Below are 15,270 nucleotides of genomic sequence, written 5' to 3' on the forward strand. Positions count from 1 at the left end.
CACACCCCATCTATCGATACATATCGCATTATCTTTTATTGGACATACCCCTAAATTAGATACATAACCCAAGGGCATGTATACTTATGAGCACAACTGTAAAAATGTACAAAAGCTAAACAATGCTTAATGACACAAAAATGCATCATCACCAAATTTCACATGCACATGATTTACTCATGTCAACTTCTACCTCTGAAAATATCAAAACAATTGCCACATTTATTTTTATTTTATTTTATTTTATTTATTTTTTTATGGGCATTTAGCCATTCTTCTCACCATACAGTGTGATCATAAGTTTACATGCCCTTAGGGAAGGTAAATGTTCAAACACAACTGTATTTTTATATATATATATATATTAGGGGTGTGAATTGCCTAGTACCTGACGATTCGATTCGTATCACGATTCACAGGTCACGATTCGATTCGATACCGATTAATCCCGATACGAATTTATAAGTCGATTGTTGCGATTTTTTTTCATTCAAATTTAGAAAATACTAATCAGTAAGCTTGTAGAGTGTAAGATTTATATGAAAATGTATTATTTATCTGAAATTTCAGTCTTGTAGAGGTTGTAATCTGTTTCATGTTTGAACAGCATTAAAATAAAATATTAAGGCTTAATGTTCCGTTCATATAACATTCTTCCATGCTCAAGGTGTGAATCCTAAAAAAAAAAAAAAAAAAAAAAAAAAAAAAAAAAAAAAAATCGATTCTGCCGATTATTGAATCGATTCGAGAATCGCGCGATGTAGTATCGCGATATATCGCCGAATCGATTTTTTTTAACACCCCTAATATATATATATAATTATATATATATATATATATATATATATATATATATATATATACACACACACACACACACTATTTCATTTAAATTTATCAGAGGTACGTGTTGTGAAGTCAACTCAACTTAGGTCAATAATTTAGATCATGTCTGCAGATTACAGCAAATATATTTCTTTTGTTAGTTTTAGCTGGAGGTAAAGGGGCAAAAATATCTCTCCACCACCACCAACTACAACCACAGTAAATTTCAAAGTCCAGAAATTGACCGGAAATTTTCCAACCCTTAGCAACCCTAGTAATCAGCCGGTTATGTGGTGTGAAGCGATTCACAAAGAGGTGACCTTGGCAGTTTTCTGAAAGCTTGTATTTTAAAGCCTCAGGCGTCATTCAAGGTCATTCAAGAGTGAATTCCAAACCAAGTTCAGTCCTCTGTGTAACATGAGTGTGTTTATATTCATGTACTGTATGCTTGAATTGAGCCGCTATCTGGTGAGGGCAGAGAGATGTCACCAAACACAGAATAAAAGGTCACAGCCGGCTCTGCCCAAAATACCCCCAATGTGTATGTAAACATGTCTGCACACTTTAGTGTGACTGCTTCGAAGTTGCCATACTGGGAACAGAAGGAAATGTCAGTGGAAACCAGTGGTACTTTTAATACATACACTCCCGTCCAAAAATGAGACCGTTATAGACAATTCAATTCAAAATGGTAATTTCTATTTTATGTTGGCATTTAGCTGATGTCTTCCACCATTTTGGTGTTAAATTATGCAGTGTTTAATTCTCTTGTGTTTTATGTGTTAGTTTTCAAGTAGACTTCAACTGGAAGTGACAAACAGCTTGAAACATGCACAATTTGGAGAACTGCAAACAAAAGTATTTAGTCAGTTTCTTTAAGTGATGTTAAACTATCTCAGCCACAGGCGAAAAAAAAGAAAATGAAAACGTGTGTTTAAAAAGGTTTAAATGATTGAATGCGACAGTGTGGGGTCAGTCAAACAATTGATTTATTTATGTGGTCTCTCTCGAACACAGCTTTTTATCCAGGTATGGGTCTTTAACACGACAAAGCCGGGTTCATTTTTAGACTGTAACAAACCATTTCATTGAGTTGGTAAGAGGGGTAGACACAGAAACAGAGCAAAAACAAAACAAGGATTTTCAAGGACCAACTGAGCTACAGGGGCCTACTTTCCCTTAGCCAGTCCTGTGACTCAGCGTAAATCTTCTGATTGTGGGTCACCATGTAAACGATGCACGGACCAAAATGAATATGCCAAAGGCAACTTTGCATTATATGCAAATCTGCTAAGAGTAACTGTAAACTTTTCTTGTCTGTTTTATATAAAAAACAAAATGTACACATTTTTCATTCTGTATGCAGAATTTTCTGAAGAATGGAGTATGCAAATTTCATTATGTAGCCGGTCAAGGCTTTACCCCGCCTCTCAACTGGGCTGGGCTCCAAGTCCCCCATGACCCTGAACAAGATAAGAGGGAGAAAGTGAATGCATGGAACAGAGCCAACAAAAGAGACAAGCACCTCTTTGCTATTTGCAAACTGGATGATTTGCTCTTAAGGACTTTAGTAAGATTGTGCTTGTTGAGAAGGTTTGTATTGAAAGTGTTTTAATAATTTAATAAACGGGTACCTTATGGTCTGCTGAGAGGCTTAAACAAATAAGGTGAAAAACACTGATAGCCTAAACAAGCTTATCCACGTCAAAGAGAGTCATCTGTGTGATTTTGTTCATTGACTGATAACTAATCAGGTCAAGTGAGCGGATGTACACGCTTAACCACGTATATTTTGGATTTATGCTAGGAGTTCAGCCACTAACGATATTTTTGGAGTTAACTGAAATCAGATGAAAGTCGAGTCAAACTCTGTTAATCAATGACATAATTGATATATTTTTCGCAGTGTTCCAAGACCTTTTTTGCTACGCGGACCGGTGTGATGTAAAAACATATTTTAGCTGACCGGCATAGAAACAAATAAGAACACCATATGATTAACTCATTTAATCCCAACAACATGTAAAACCGTTCTCTTAATACTTTGTCCTTCTCTCCCAAAAAATGTGTTTATACATTTATGTTTTGTGTTGTTTTGTTAATGCAAGAGCATACAGAAGGCTTTGATGCAGCTTCTGACATGAAGATGTGGCTTAAAGCAATGGGAGTTATTGAAAAAATAAATAAATAAATGAATAATGGCCAGCAGGTGGCAGCAGAGTATAAGAGATCAGCCAGGGCAATGTAGCAACAAGCTCTTTTTGTCTGTGATTTCACCAGGAATGTGAATATTGGTGAAACATACCTATATTGTAATGCTAATTGCTGCAAAGCTGAATCAGATACAAATATATTCTTTTCTTCCTGATGAATGAAGAGACTCTAATCTGTCTTTTGGTATGATCTATGTTTTTATAGCAATAGAACACAATATTCTGTGGGCCTTGCAAAATCAGTCAAAATTCATCTCTTTGAAGAATGGCAAGAGATGGGCAAGTCAAAAGTCTTTGTTAAATGAGCAGTTAGTTGATCAACTTCAAACTTAGAATGTCAGTGCAGAGTAATAAAGTCAACTTGTCAACTTGATGCTGCTTGTATTCTGTATACACTACCCACAAAAAGCAAGGTTTGTTAACCTTTTGGGTGAAATTCCAGGACAAATCAAAAAGCAGTATCACCTTTACAAGTCACCTTGGAGTAAAAAATGACATCTAATCATTTGAATATGCATTGAAAACTGAAAATTTCCAAGGAAGCCCACCTCTATGCTTTTCTTTGACTCTTCTAGTCACTATACGTGCACTATATCTCGGTTGCAACCTGCTAATGACGCTCCAAACTCAGTGGCCACTTTCCGCTGAGAACATCCTGTTGGAAGCCTCTCAATGGCGAGGTACTGTTGATCCTTTGTTCGGTGTCGTCAATCAATCAATCAATCAATCAACTTTATTTATATAGCACCTTTCATACATTTAAAATGCAACTCAAAGTGCTGGACATCCATAATGCAATAAAATAAAAGAAAGAAAAAGCCCCCCCATCCCCATGGTCGTACCCACAGACACACCCAAAACCCAACAAACACATGAAAACCACAACATGGCGGGGCACAGATGTACCCTGTAAGGAAAGGCACCCAGGAGGAGTTCATCCACAGTGAGATGGATGAAGACCAAGCATCCCTCTCACTGTGGAGGCTCCCCCATGAGAAAACACTGGAGCTAAAAATTTTATAACTACCAAATAAAAACATTTAAACACTAAAAGAAAACGGTTAAACACGATAGAAAAAATAAATAAATAAAAACAAAGCTACAAGACAATATAGATTAAAAGTTAAATAAATAAAAGGGGATAAAAAAGTAAAAATAATAATAAGTAAAATAAAATAAAATAAAATAAAAATAAAAAAGGTCAATCAAATGCCAAACTAAAAAAGTAAGTCTTAAGCCTCCTCTTAAAAAATCATGGTCTCATGATGTCAAAATGTGAACAGCGTGATGAAGAGAACTGTTAGATCATGGATCAACACCTGTTGCAAGTTTTGCTGTTCCGCTTCTTGTCGTACTAAAACATTGAGCAGTTTTCAAAAGTTTTGAGGTAAAACTAGGTTCACCTCTAAAGCTTCTAGTACACTTTAGGTTCATGCTGATTTTTCGCCTGATAGATCAATATAACTAATCTTTTGTGGGTACTAGTGAATCTTAGCATTATAATGAGAATTTTGCAGTTCTCTTAAATTAGTTGTATTCAAAGAACTACAAGTGCTGAACTAAATAAGCTGTTCGTGTGCATGTGATTAACTTGGAATGCTTCAAAGGCGTTTGAAAGTTTGCTTGGCCATTGTCATGGATGCTTTCGGAGCAAATGTGAGTGGCTGCACATAAAAGTGAATAATTCTGTTTGAGCTAACATGCACATACATGGGATGTGTGCGGGTAGCTCAGCATGTGTCGTAGTGTGCCATATTTTTTTTTGTCTGCCCATGGTGTGAGGGAGCAGTCTGTCTTTCTGGTACATGGTGTACGCCTCACACCTGTGGACTGTTCTCCTTAATTACACCAAATAAGGAACATTGATTCATCCATATTGGATTCACACTTTTCATCATTCTTGACACGTTGTTGCAGTGCTATTGTATTGTCACTGTTATGGGCCGTTGTCGGCCGTCTCTCGGGGTCCCCCTTTAAGCTCTGACCCCATTACATGTACCCACCCATTAGTACATGGCATTTTTTTGCACATAGACCTGTAACAGGGCACACAAAACAGAGTTGTCTCTCCTTACATACAGATCATGCACTGTGCCATGGGGGACCCAATTGTGCTCAAGGGGACGCAACCTGCAACATTTGACCAATGTGAGGAAATGCTCCGACATGTACGGGTGACCTTTGCACATCAAGCTCCAATATGCTGTTGACATGTCCAAAATTTCCGTCCGCCACCACGGCTTTACGAAAAGCATTTATTTATGACCCTTGATATCCAGGTGAGACAATTCAGTGCACTAATAGAAAAACTAGGATGCACTAGTAGCGGGACAGTGTCTTAACAGCAGGGCCGGCGCTAGCCATTTTGGTGCCCTAAGCAATGTTTTGTGGTGCCCCAACACTCCGTCCGCACACCCCATCACCCCTCCCCTGGTAGAAATGAACAATATATGAGTATTTGTCAGTTTTGCTTGATTAAACAAAATAACTTGTAAGTAGGGCTGGGTTTGAAATATCGATATATCGCTATCATATCGATACACCTTTTCATATCCCAATATCGATACATAAAACCATGTATCAATATATCGACCCCCCCATTTTTGTCAATTTATTTACACAGCCTGTGCTGTGGTTGTAATTTATTTAAATTATTATTAATTGTTTTTATAAGGCCAAGTTAAATGAAACAGATTAATGTAACTGCAATGGATTCAATTCCTAATGTAAATATTCATATTCTTAATAATGCATTAAATTAGAGCAAGAAGTTTCTACTCTTTGTAGCATTGGTACTTTTGACTGTCTAAAATATGTGCTGCATGAATTCCTCAACTGAATCGAAAATCGTTGTGAATCATGAATTGAATTGGGCCCTTGTGAATCGAATTAAATTGATTCTGGAAATCTGAATCGATACCCAGCCCTACTTCTAAGTGTCAATATTGAAGTTTTAAAAATGTTCACAAAAATAAGTGATAAATAATAAGTCTTTATAAAACTAACAATGACACCAAATACTCAAATAAATAGAGCTAAATGAATTAAAATAAAACTCAATGCCACTACTATTAACAAATAAACATCTGGAAATAAACAAAGTGCAAGCAAGTTAGTAGAGGCCCTACAGAGGCACATGTCTCCATTTCTGGGCTGCAAAATCGGCTATCAGGTCATCATATGACAGCTTTTGTGCAATTTCAGCATTTATGAAATGCTCCTTGAACATATTGAAGCATTGATCCTGTATTCAGAAATACAAGACAATATTCAGGGATTCTACAATGAAATATGGTTTTGAACCAACCATGGTACAAACATTTTCTAAATTGATTAGGATTATGGTATTGTGCAGGCCTATATTTAAAACACAGGTACATGAAAATTTTAATAATCTACCTTTTTAGAGAAGGACTGATAGGGCACTATGTAAAAATTCTGGACATAATGTTAAAACTATGAATATGAAATGAGGAAATCTACTTAGCCTTAAGATGATTATTATTATTATTATTTTCAAATTACACTTTCACCAGTACATGCCGCTCTTGGCCGTTCCATATGAAACAATATTGTCTCGTCACATTCCATTTACCCTATAATGAACGTGCTGGTCACAACCATTCCACTGCGGCGGTTTGGAGTGTTTTTGTTTTTTCGTTTTTTTTGCTATAACTGTGGTCATGTAAACGTAGCTGCTACAAAATAAACAAATTGTCATACCTACAAGTGACGCGCGAGCATCATCTCATTGTTTTTTCTTTTCCTCTTTTCCGCCCCCAATTCTTGATGCCTTTTTGATGACATGTCCAGATATCCAAGAATAAACTTCTGCCAAATTTGCGATTGAAGCATAAAGTGCACCCCACCCCCCTCCCCCTTTCCCTAGTAGTTTGCTCCGTTGGAGCAAAAGTGCACCCCGCAGCCCTCCCCCTTTCCCTAATAGGAACAAACTACTAGGGGAGGGGGGCACCAACGTAGACCAGCGATACCGCTCGTCGAGTAAATAATGCTACGTTATTTTTTGTATTTATTAACATGCTTTACAAGCTTTTATTTTAAATATTAGACACTGATATTATAATTACTAATATGATTATTTTTACGGGCTTGATTTGTTTTTTGGTGCCCTATGCGCAGTGCGTGATAAGCGTATGCGGAGCGCCGTGTCTGCTTAACAGTAATGTTTTTTCCACTACTATCTTTCCACTACTGTATGACATTTCTGCACACTAGTACGACAACTACATGTTACTAGTAAGGCAGACCTGTGCACTAGTTGACATCTATGTGCTAATAAGTGAAGCACTCGATATCATGTAAAATTGAATAATGTCTCTAGTTGTCCTACTAGGAGGACGAAGTGTTCTGAGGTTGGATCCCAAAAAGCGCAGACACAAATAAGATTTTAACTCTTTATTCGCATAACATCGAGAGGTGTAGAACAAACTTGACTAGATGAGAAACAACGAGAATGTATCAAGAATCACGAGATGCAAAGCTGATTTGGGCTGTGGAGGTGCACAGAGGAACAGAGGTAATAATCTGACAAAAACACACACTTCTCAGGCAGCTTATATAGACAGCGAATCGATCTGATTGGTTGTGGCTAGACATGTGGGTAACAGGACTGACATGGAATTATCTGATTGGCTGTTGACTAGATAAAGAGATTAACGATTCCTGACATCACATAGCTTCTGACATCACATAGCGCACCACCAGTTGAAACCAGATGGCGATTTACATCAGCTCTAAACAGACACTTGACCTCACGGTCATGACCCAAACGTAACCCTTGCATGGCAATAAACATAACCCTTACATGACCCTAGTCACGACAGTAAGCATAACCCTTGCATGATCCTAGTAATGACACCAAGTACCAGTAGATGGACCTTAACTTGCATATTAGAGATATCGACTAAATGCCAGAATGGCTTAAGAAAATCATTTTAAAAGAAAAAAATACAATACTGTATAACATGTAACAATATTCTTTGATGTTTAATGAAAAGGAGCAGAAAGAAGGCAAGTCGTATTTTCTCTCCACCATTTCTCCCTAGAGTTCGATTACAAAATAATGTATTTTAAAAACAACATAAACAACAAAAAAAGCTAAATGAAATTGTGGAACAGCTGGTCCAATAAACAGTTACATGACTTTTAATCTCACTTTACTAATAGCGGTTGCTGACATTCGCAAAAAAAAAAAAAAATGACAGACATAGCAATCAAACTTAATTAACCTTGTTCATATTTATTTAAAAGAAAGACCTATATATTCCAATGTAGCATTTTTCATTGATGTCAGTTTTCTATTCTTCAATTTATTTCCTGATCATAAAACGGCCACAAGAGGGCGGCTGATACTGGTATCAGCCTCTGTCGCGAATATCTACTGTATACCCTGAAATAAGGCGTCATATCAGCTTGATACCGATACCTGGTATCGGTACTCACACATCCTTACCAGTAACATTTTGGTGTCCTACTCGTATACTAAATTTATCCTACTAGTGTGCGGAAATAAAATTTAAAAAAAAAAACAAAACAAAAAAAACACTACTAGTAAGACAGTCATTTGACTAGTGTGCTGATTTGTCTGATGAGGATGATCAAATGCAAAAAGAAAGTAAGTATAAATGAAATCTAAATGAAGTTAAAGAAGCCAATTCAAACATTACATTTAAACAAGTAACTACTAAGTCCAGCTTGTTAAGTTGGTATCGAGTACTTGCATTGGTATCGGTTCTGAAAAAAGTGGTATTAAATATCCCTAGTTTCTTGTAAGGCAAAGCTAGTAGTTTTAGGGTCCACAAGGCTACTAGTGTGTGCCACATGCCTGCTAGATGGGACAGCATACGTTTTCCCGCACGAGCAGGGCGGGCATCCCAAGATTCCCTTCATCACGGTCCCAGCTCTGGGTTGGAGGAAGTTGTTTACTCGTTCTATCTCTCACTGCTGACGTCGGCGCACCGAACAATGTCATCCAATTTCCTGTTTTTCTCTTTAGTGGAAAGCCACTCTCCCAGAATGTATGGTACAGTGTGTATGTATGCGTCTATGAGGGCAAGTCGAGACTGAGGTGAGGAGGAGAGTGATGAGAAAGAGGAGATCCATAGGACCGGTTACAAAAGGACCGGTTAGTTTTTGAAATTTGCTGAATTTTGGACGCTATTGAAACAGGTTAATGGCATTTCAATTGTTTCTGTGAGAAAATATCAAGGCAAGCCAGCATTTTTTATATAGAACAATTCATACACAAAGTAATTCAGTGTGCTTCACATAATTAAAAGTACAACATTTAAAAGCATTTACAAACAAAAGTGTTAAAGACTTTTAAAAGCAAAGCAGAGAAATCAAAAGTACCGTCCTAAAGTTAACAAGAACATACAGTTCACCCATACTGTGCAGATTGAAGGACGGCTCTTATCTTGTAAACTTGCTGTTATACTGTCAAGTTTTATGCGTCAGCCTTGAGTGACCCCCCAAAAAATAATCAAACTTTCTAACAGGGTAGCACAGTGTTCTCATAGTTAGCATGTCTGCCTCACAGCTCATAAATTCTGGGTTGGAATCTCTGCTTACGTGGGTTTTCACCAGCTACTCCACATTCCAAAAACATGCATGTTAGGGTCATTGAAGACTCTGCGTTGACCTGTGGTGTGATTGTGAGTGTGAGTGTGAATGGCTGTTTTTCGATATGTGCCCTTTCATTGGATGGCGACCAGTCCAGTGTACCCGCCTCTCAGCCAGTCAGCTGAGACAGCTGCATTTTTTTTTTTTTTAAATCTTTACTATTTATCAACAAATGAAGCTTACAGAAAAATGTAAACATACAGCTGAGCGATACCAAAAACAAAAGTGAAAACTGCATATTAAATTTGGAGTAATAATGGATAATAAAACAAAACAATTTACGTTGAATAACTTGATTATTATGGCAAAGTTTTTCATTCATAAATGCAAATTTGGAGTTATTAAGCCAACCTTTCTGGTTTTTCTGAAAGAACGTCTTTCTTTTAAGATTAATTACAATGCTGTAAATCTAAAAAGGCTGTATGGCTTTATAATGACATGATGACCTTTTCGTTTGACCCCATCGTACTATGATGTTCTTCTTTTTCGTCTTCTTCTCTTTCTTCTTCTTCTTTTTTCTTCTTCTTCTTCTTCTTTCTCCTCTTCTTCTTCTTTTGTTCTTCTTTTTCTTCTTCTTCTTTTTCTTCTTTTTTTTCTTCTTTTTTCTTCTTTTTGTTCTTCTTTTTCTTCTTCTTTTTCTTCTTCTTCTTCTTTTTCTTCTTTTTTCTTCTTATTCTTCTTCTTCTTTTTCTTCATATTCTTTTTTTCATCTTCTTTTTTTTCATCTTCTTCTTTTTCTTCATCTTCTTCTTTTTCTTCATCTTCTTCTTCTTCTTCTTCTTCTTCTTCTTCATCTTCTTCAACCGCATAGCTTAGCATGTCTCCTACGCAAGTAAATTAAAAATGTTTCCAACCTCTTACACTTGAGTTGTTCCTGCAGTGTGCATGAGCAGATGCCACGTGCTCCATGTTACTCGTACAGTGTCGCATGGCGCTCGCCATGTTTGGACTGCCTGCCCGCTGGCCTACATGCTCGCTCGCTCGCTCGCTTCCTGCACCTTGTTTGTCTCTGCTTGAGTGCCAGTGTGATGTTTACGGGATGCAAACGTTTGGCAGATTCATTGCATAGTGCTGCACTACACAGCATTTGTGTACACTGCATATATGTGGTGTGTGTGTGTGTGTGTGTGTCAGGGGGGATTTGTGGGGGCACACAGCAGCTGCAGTTGTAATGGTCACGTCAGTGTGTGTTAGAGAAGGAAGACTCATAGGGTGGAGAAGGCGTACTTGCACTCCGCTAGGCCTTAGTTAGCTCGAGGCACTGTGGCCAAACTCCTTACGTCAAGGCCTTAACCTCAGCTAATTCCCGAACAATAGACATCGGGGGGGGGGGGGGGGGGGGGGGTTGAGGATTCTGAGAGAGAGAGAGAGTGAGAGAGTGAGAGTGTCTTCCATCAGGGACATTTACCCAGCGGTTGCATGTGCAGGAGAGAATGTTCTGCTTCACATCTCCAGGAAAAATGAATGACTGGTTAGAATCTTTAGTCATAGTTCATAAAGCTGATGGCCGAGTTATTTGTTCTGACACGCATGGTCAACGTCATCGAAATCAAATGTGACAACAGGGAAAGTACAGCCTCTATTCTGACCTCCTATAAGTACAACGAACAACGTCAAGTGGTCGTGACTGCACACGGGATTTGGACTGTTGAAATGTGTGGGTAAATAGTTGACGTGGCGACATTTGTTGGATTGAAATCTCATTTTGCTGAATTTTAGTGAATACTTTGTTAATGTACCTTTGGCAAAAATTGGTAACATTCTCTGATTGGTTGACTACAAATACAATAATTGTTGCCTAATAAATTGTCGTTTTGCATTGTGTGTTAGCATTAAGCTAGCAGACGTTCGTCAGACCAGGTTATGCAGTGTTTGTTAAATACAGGGAGTGGAAGTAAACACACCAATTCTTCTTGGATTGTTGCCGTTTGCGGGAAGGCACGGCCCATTTCCCCCATAAATAGAGAATTGTACACTTCTCCAATGACAACATGCTAAATTACTAGTTTTTGGGGAGTGTCAATTAACATAAGACGCATCAAGTTAGTGAATGCGGGATTTTTGACAGCTCTTGTCATATTTCATAGCTTGAGTGGGTGTCCCTAGCATTGTGGCCAACATTTTGCTGTCTTCAAAATGACAGTAATTGTACAACTAAGGACAAAAATATATTTACAAAGGTGTCTTTCTTTAAGGGGAAGTCAACCCATTTTTTTTTTCTTTTGTTAACAATAATATGTTCAATGCAGCCCCACTAGTCAAAATATGGTATTCTGGTTAATATTGCGTGAGCGGTTAAGCAGCAAAATCCAGCCATTTTTAATCAATATCGGGGGCAGCCATTTTGCCACTTACTGTCGATTGAATATGACATCAATGGTCTCAGGGAACAACCAATCACAGTGTAGCTTCAAAAAAACAAGTGAGCTGTGATTGGTTGTTGCCTGAGCCCTGAGCAACATTGATGTCATCTTCAGTCGACAATAACTGGTAAAATGGCCGCCTCCTGAGATGGATAAAAATGCTGGATTTTGCTTCATAACTCTTGTCCCACAAATGTAATATTAATCAGAATGTCATGTTTAGAATAGTGAGGTCACATATAACTATTATTGTCAAGAAATGTTTAAGGTTGACTTCCACATTAACCGTTTTAAATGTTAAATGTCATTTTGACTTGGTTTAGTGATAGTTACTACTAGCTAGGAATTGTTTGATTAAATCATCTTAATACTTACGTCATTTGAATAGCAAACAAACTACTACATTGTTACTGTATTTAATTATAGATTTCCAGGTATCGCCACTTTAATGACTATTTATTTTTCTGTTGACGTTTTACTTTTACTCCCAATATTTACAGACCGGTATTTGTACTTTTTACTTCTCACACTCCACAATGTATTATAATGCTGCTCTGCCCTTGTTTAGTGACATTTATTGGCCAGGAAGTGTTCAATTAAATCATGTTAATTGCTTTCACTACTCCCATTGTTTCAATCCCAAGCAGGATGCTATGAATTGTAATCAATCAACATATTTAGATGGGCAACATTTACAGAGGAAGATCCGATTTATGACCATGGTGACCCAATTCACCTATTTTCCCTGTTCATGAGTTGATCATGTGGCCATGTCCTCCTGTCTGTGATGGATCAGATGATCACAGGGCATCACTTTGATCCCACAGCGTCATACTACTGCTACAACTTGGATGCCAACAAATGGCCCAGTGTCAGAATGACGTCAGTGGTGCTACACCGAGGCCTAATCGGCTTTGTTCTCCCTTTGCTGTGTCATTGAGTCAGCAAAAGGCTTACAATTCAGCAAGAAGTGATTTACAGCTGCCCGGCATGCTCTGAAATTCCTCCCTCTATTCTGCTCCACATGTGTAGATTGTTTACGGAGAAGAGGAATTCTAGTGGGATCGCAGTACACAAGGGGCTTGGTTGCTATGGTTACTAACCCCTGAGCTGGGTTCCATTTAGCAGAAAGGAAGTGAAATTTGTTGCAGACTAAGATTGTAAGATGAAATCTTGTAAATGTGAAGTTTTTGTTTGACGATTTAAAAAAAAAAAAAAAAAGTACATTTAATATCCATCAGGTAACAATGCTGTATTTTTGGTAATTTTCTTCCAGCAATTAAAGCTACACTAAACATGGAATCAAGTTCACGCATTCACACATTGAGAGCAAAAGTTGTGCTTGTCGCATCTTGGTACCAAACAACTATGTCGAAGTTGAGCAACTTCATTCAGAATAAAGTCTGGTTCTCCATCTTGTGGCATACTGCGCTTAAAAAAAAAAAAAAAAAATATGTGAAAGTGTGTTGTGGACTTTCATTTAGACAAAAGTAGTATTTTGCAGTCATTTTGTGGCATTTTGGTGCCAAGGAAATATGTTGAAGTGAGTTGAGGACCTTCATTTAAACTGGTAGAAAGGTTGTGCTTTGCTCGCAATTATGTGGCAACCAAAGAATTTTGGTATTTGTGGCAGATCTCGGCAGCATCAAGCCAAAATCTCATAAGTCACAATTTGGTCAAATTCAGACCCGCCCCCCCCCAAAAAAAAAATAAACCAAACAAAACAAAAACATCTATATTAAATATTAACTGTCATTTATTTTTACAAGTTATTGACAAATTTAAAGTGTTGAAAATGGCTTGCTCTTATTGATGATGTAATATTAATGTTTGAACAAACATGCAGTTTTTGGGGCCTTCTTAAAAATTATTTTGGAGGGTACAAGGTTTTGGCCCTATGCCAGCGATATGTACAGTATATATATGCATGTAGTATGTACTATTACTGTATGCGTTTATATGTACTGTACAGTTTGTAAACGGTATTTATATATGTACAGCTGTATATACGCACATATGTATACAATGTATGTATGCCCATGCATAAAAAAGGGCCTTGTTAGACTTAAAAGCTAGCTTCAATGTAACAATTGACAACGTTTTAAGTCTAATGATCCTGTTTTTCATGTTCTTTCAGACCACATTAACAGAGGTGCAATTTGGACCAATGAAGTTATTTAAAGACCCACTTCAGGTATTGTAAAACAGTACTAAATGTCTGAACGACACTTAAAGTGTGTGATTGAATGTGTTTTACTTTCCATGGATCAACTCAAGTGCCTTCATAAAAAAAAAAATGTTCATAACAATTCAGAGCTTTTGACAAAATTGCAAACTAAACCTGTCTATATGTGCCTTGCGACTGGCTAGCGACCAGTTCTGCTGAGACATGCTCAAGCTCACCCCATGCCCCTAATTAACTCATTCACTGCCTTTGACAAGTATACTTGTCAATTGTATTTTTTAGAGCGGTGCTAAATGGGGGCGAATCTGAGCATGCTCCACTGTAAATATCAAACTTGGAAACAACTTTACTGATGCCCAACCACCGGTAGATGACATCATTGCCCCATTTTATAGGAAATAAACACAGTTTCAGAGTCCATGGGAGAAATGGCTGTATTTTGCCAAACCAATATTTTTCTGCTGTCAATTATAAAAGAACGGGACGGGACAAAAAGTAGGGAGTCTATTCTGTTATTTGGTAGATTCGGTTTATATATAATTATTGAATGTAATATCACGTGAGTATTGGAAATGTAAAAATTTTCTATAATGACTGGCAGTGAATGAGTTTTAAGGAAACGTGGTACAGAAAATGGATGGTTGGTATTTAAAGATGCATTTTCCTTTGTTTGTAGTTAGGACTGTGCTTAGGTTCAAAGAAAGTGTAGGGGTGGAGGGTGTTAATAGATGCATTGTGTGCGATGCGGCTTTTGGTTGTCAAGGCAACAAGACCAAACATTTCTGACCAAGAGCATACTATAATGAACAATGCGTGTTATGGGAAAAGTACACAAAGAATCAGTTCAACTTTAGTGACCATGTTTTTTGTGTGTAAGTGGTGGTTGAATTACGTAACGTACAACCACAAAGGCATTCAATTTTTGAGCAGTTTCAAACATTTCCAATGAAGCTCAAGTCAGTGATATAAAATGATGAAATGAAACGATTCAGCACAAATTAAAAGGCTTGTTTAATGCATATTTTTAATGCAGAGCTGACTG

The 15,270-nt window shown here is 37.5% G+C and overlaps 1 protein-coding gene across 3 annotated transcripts in view; it reads left to right on the plus strand.

Moving 5' to 3' along the window:
• Positions 1-15,270, plus strand: part of pde8a (phosphodiesterase 8A) — an 81,225-nt gene that overhangs the window by 24,009 nt on the left and 41,946 nt on the right. For all 3 annotated transcript variants that reach the window (XM_077518631.1, XM_077518632.1, XM_077518633.1), the window contains one exon: positions 14,181-14,237. In XM_077518631.1, the coding sequence (XP_077374757.1) occupies positions 14,181-14,237 (57 nt within the window). The remainder of the gene's footprint in view (positions 1-14,180; positions 14,238-15,270) is intronic.

The sequence above is a fragment of the Festucalex cinctus genome, chromosome 4 (assembly GCF_051991245.1).
Source record: "Festucalex cinctus isolate MCC-2025b chromosome 4, RoL_Fcin_1.0, whole genome shotgun sequence".
NCBI lineage: Eukaryota > Metazoa > Chordata > Actinopteri > Syngnathiformes > Syngnathidae > Festucalex > Festucalex cinctus.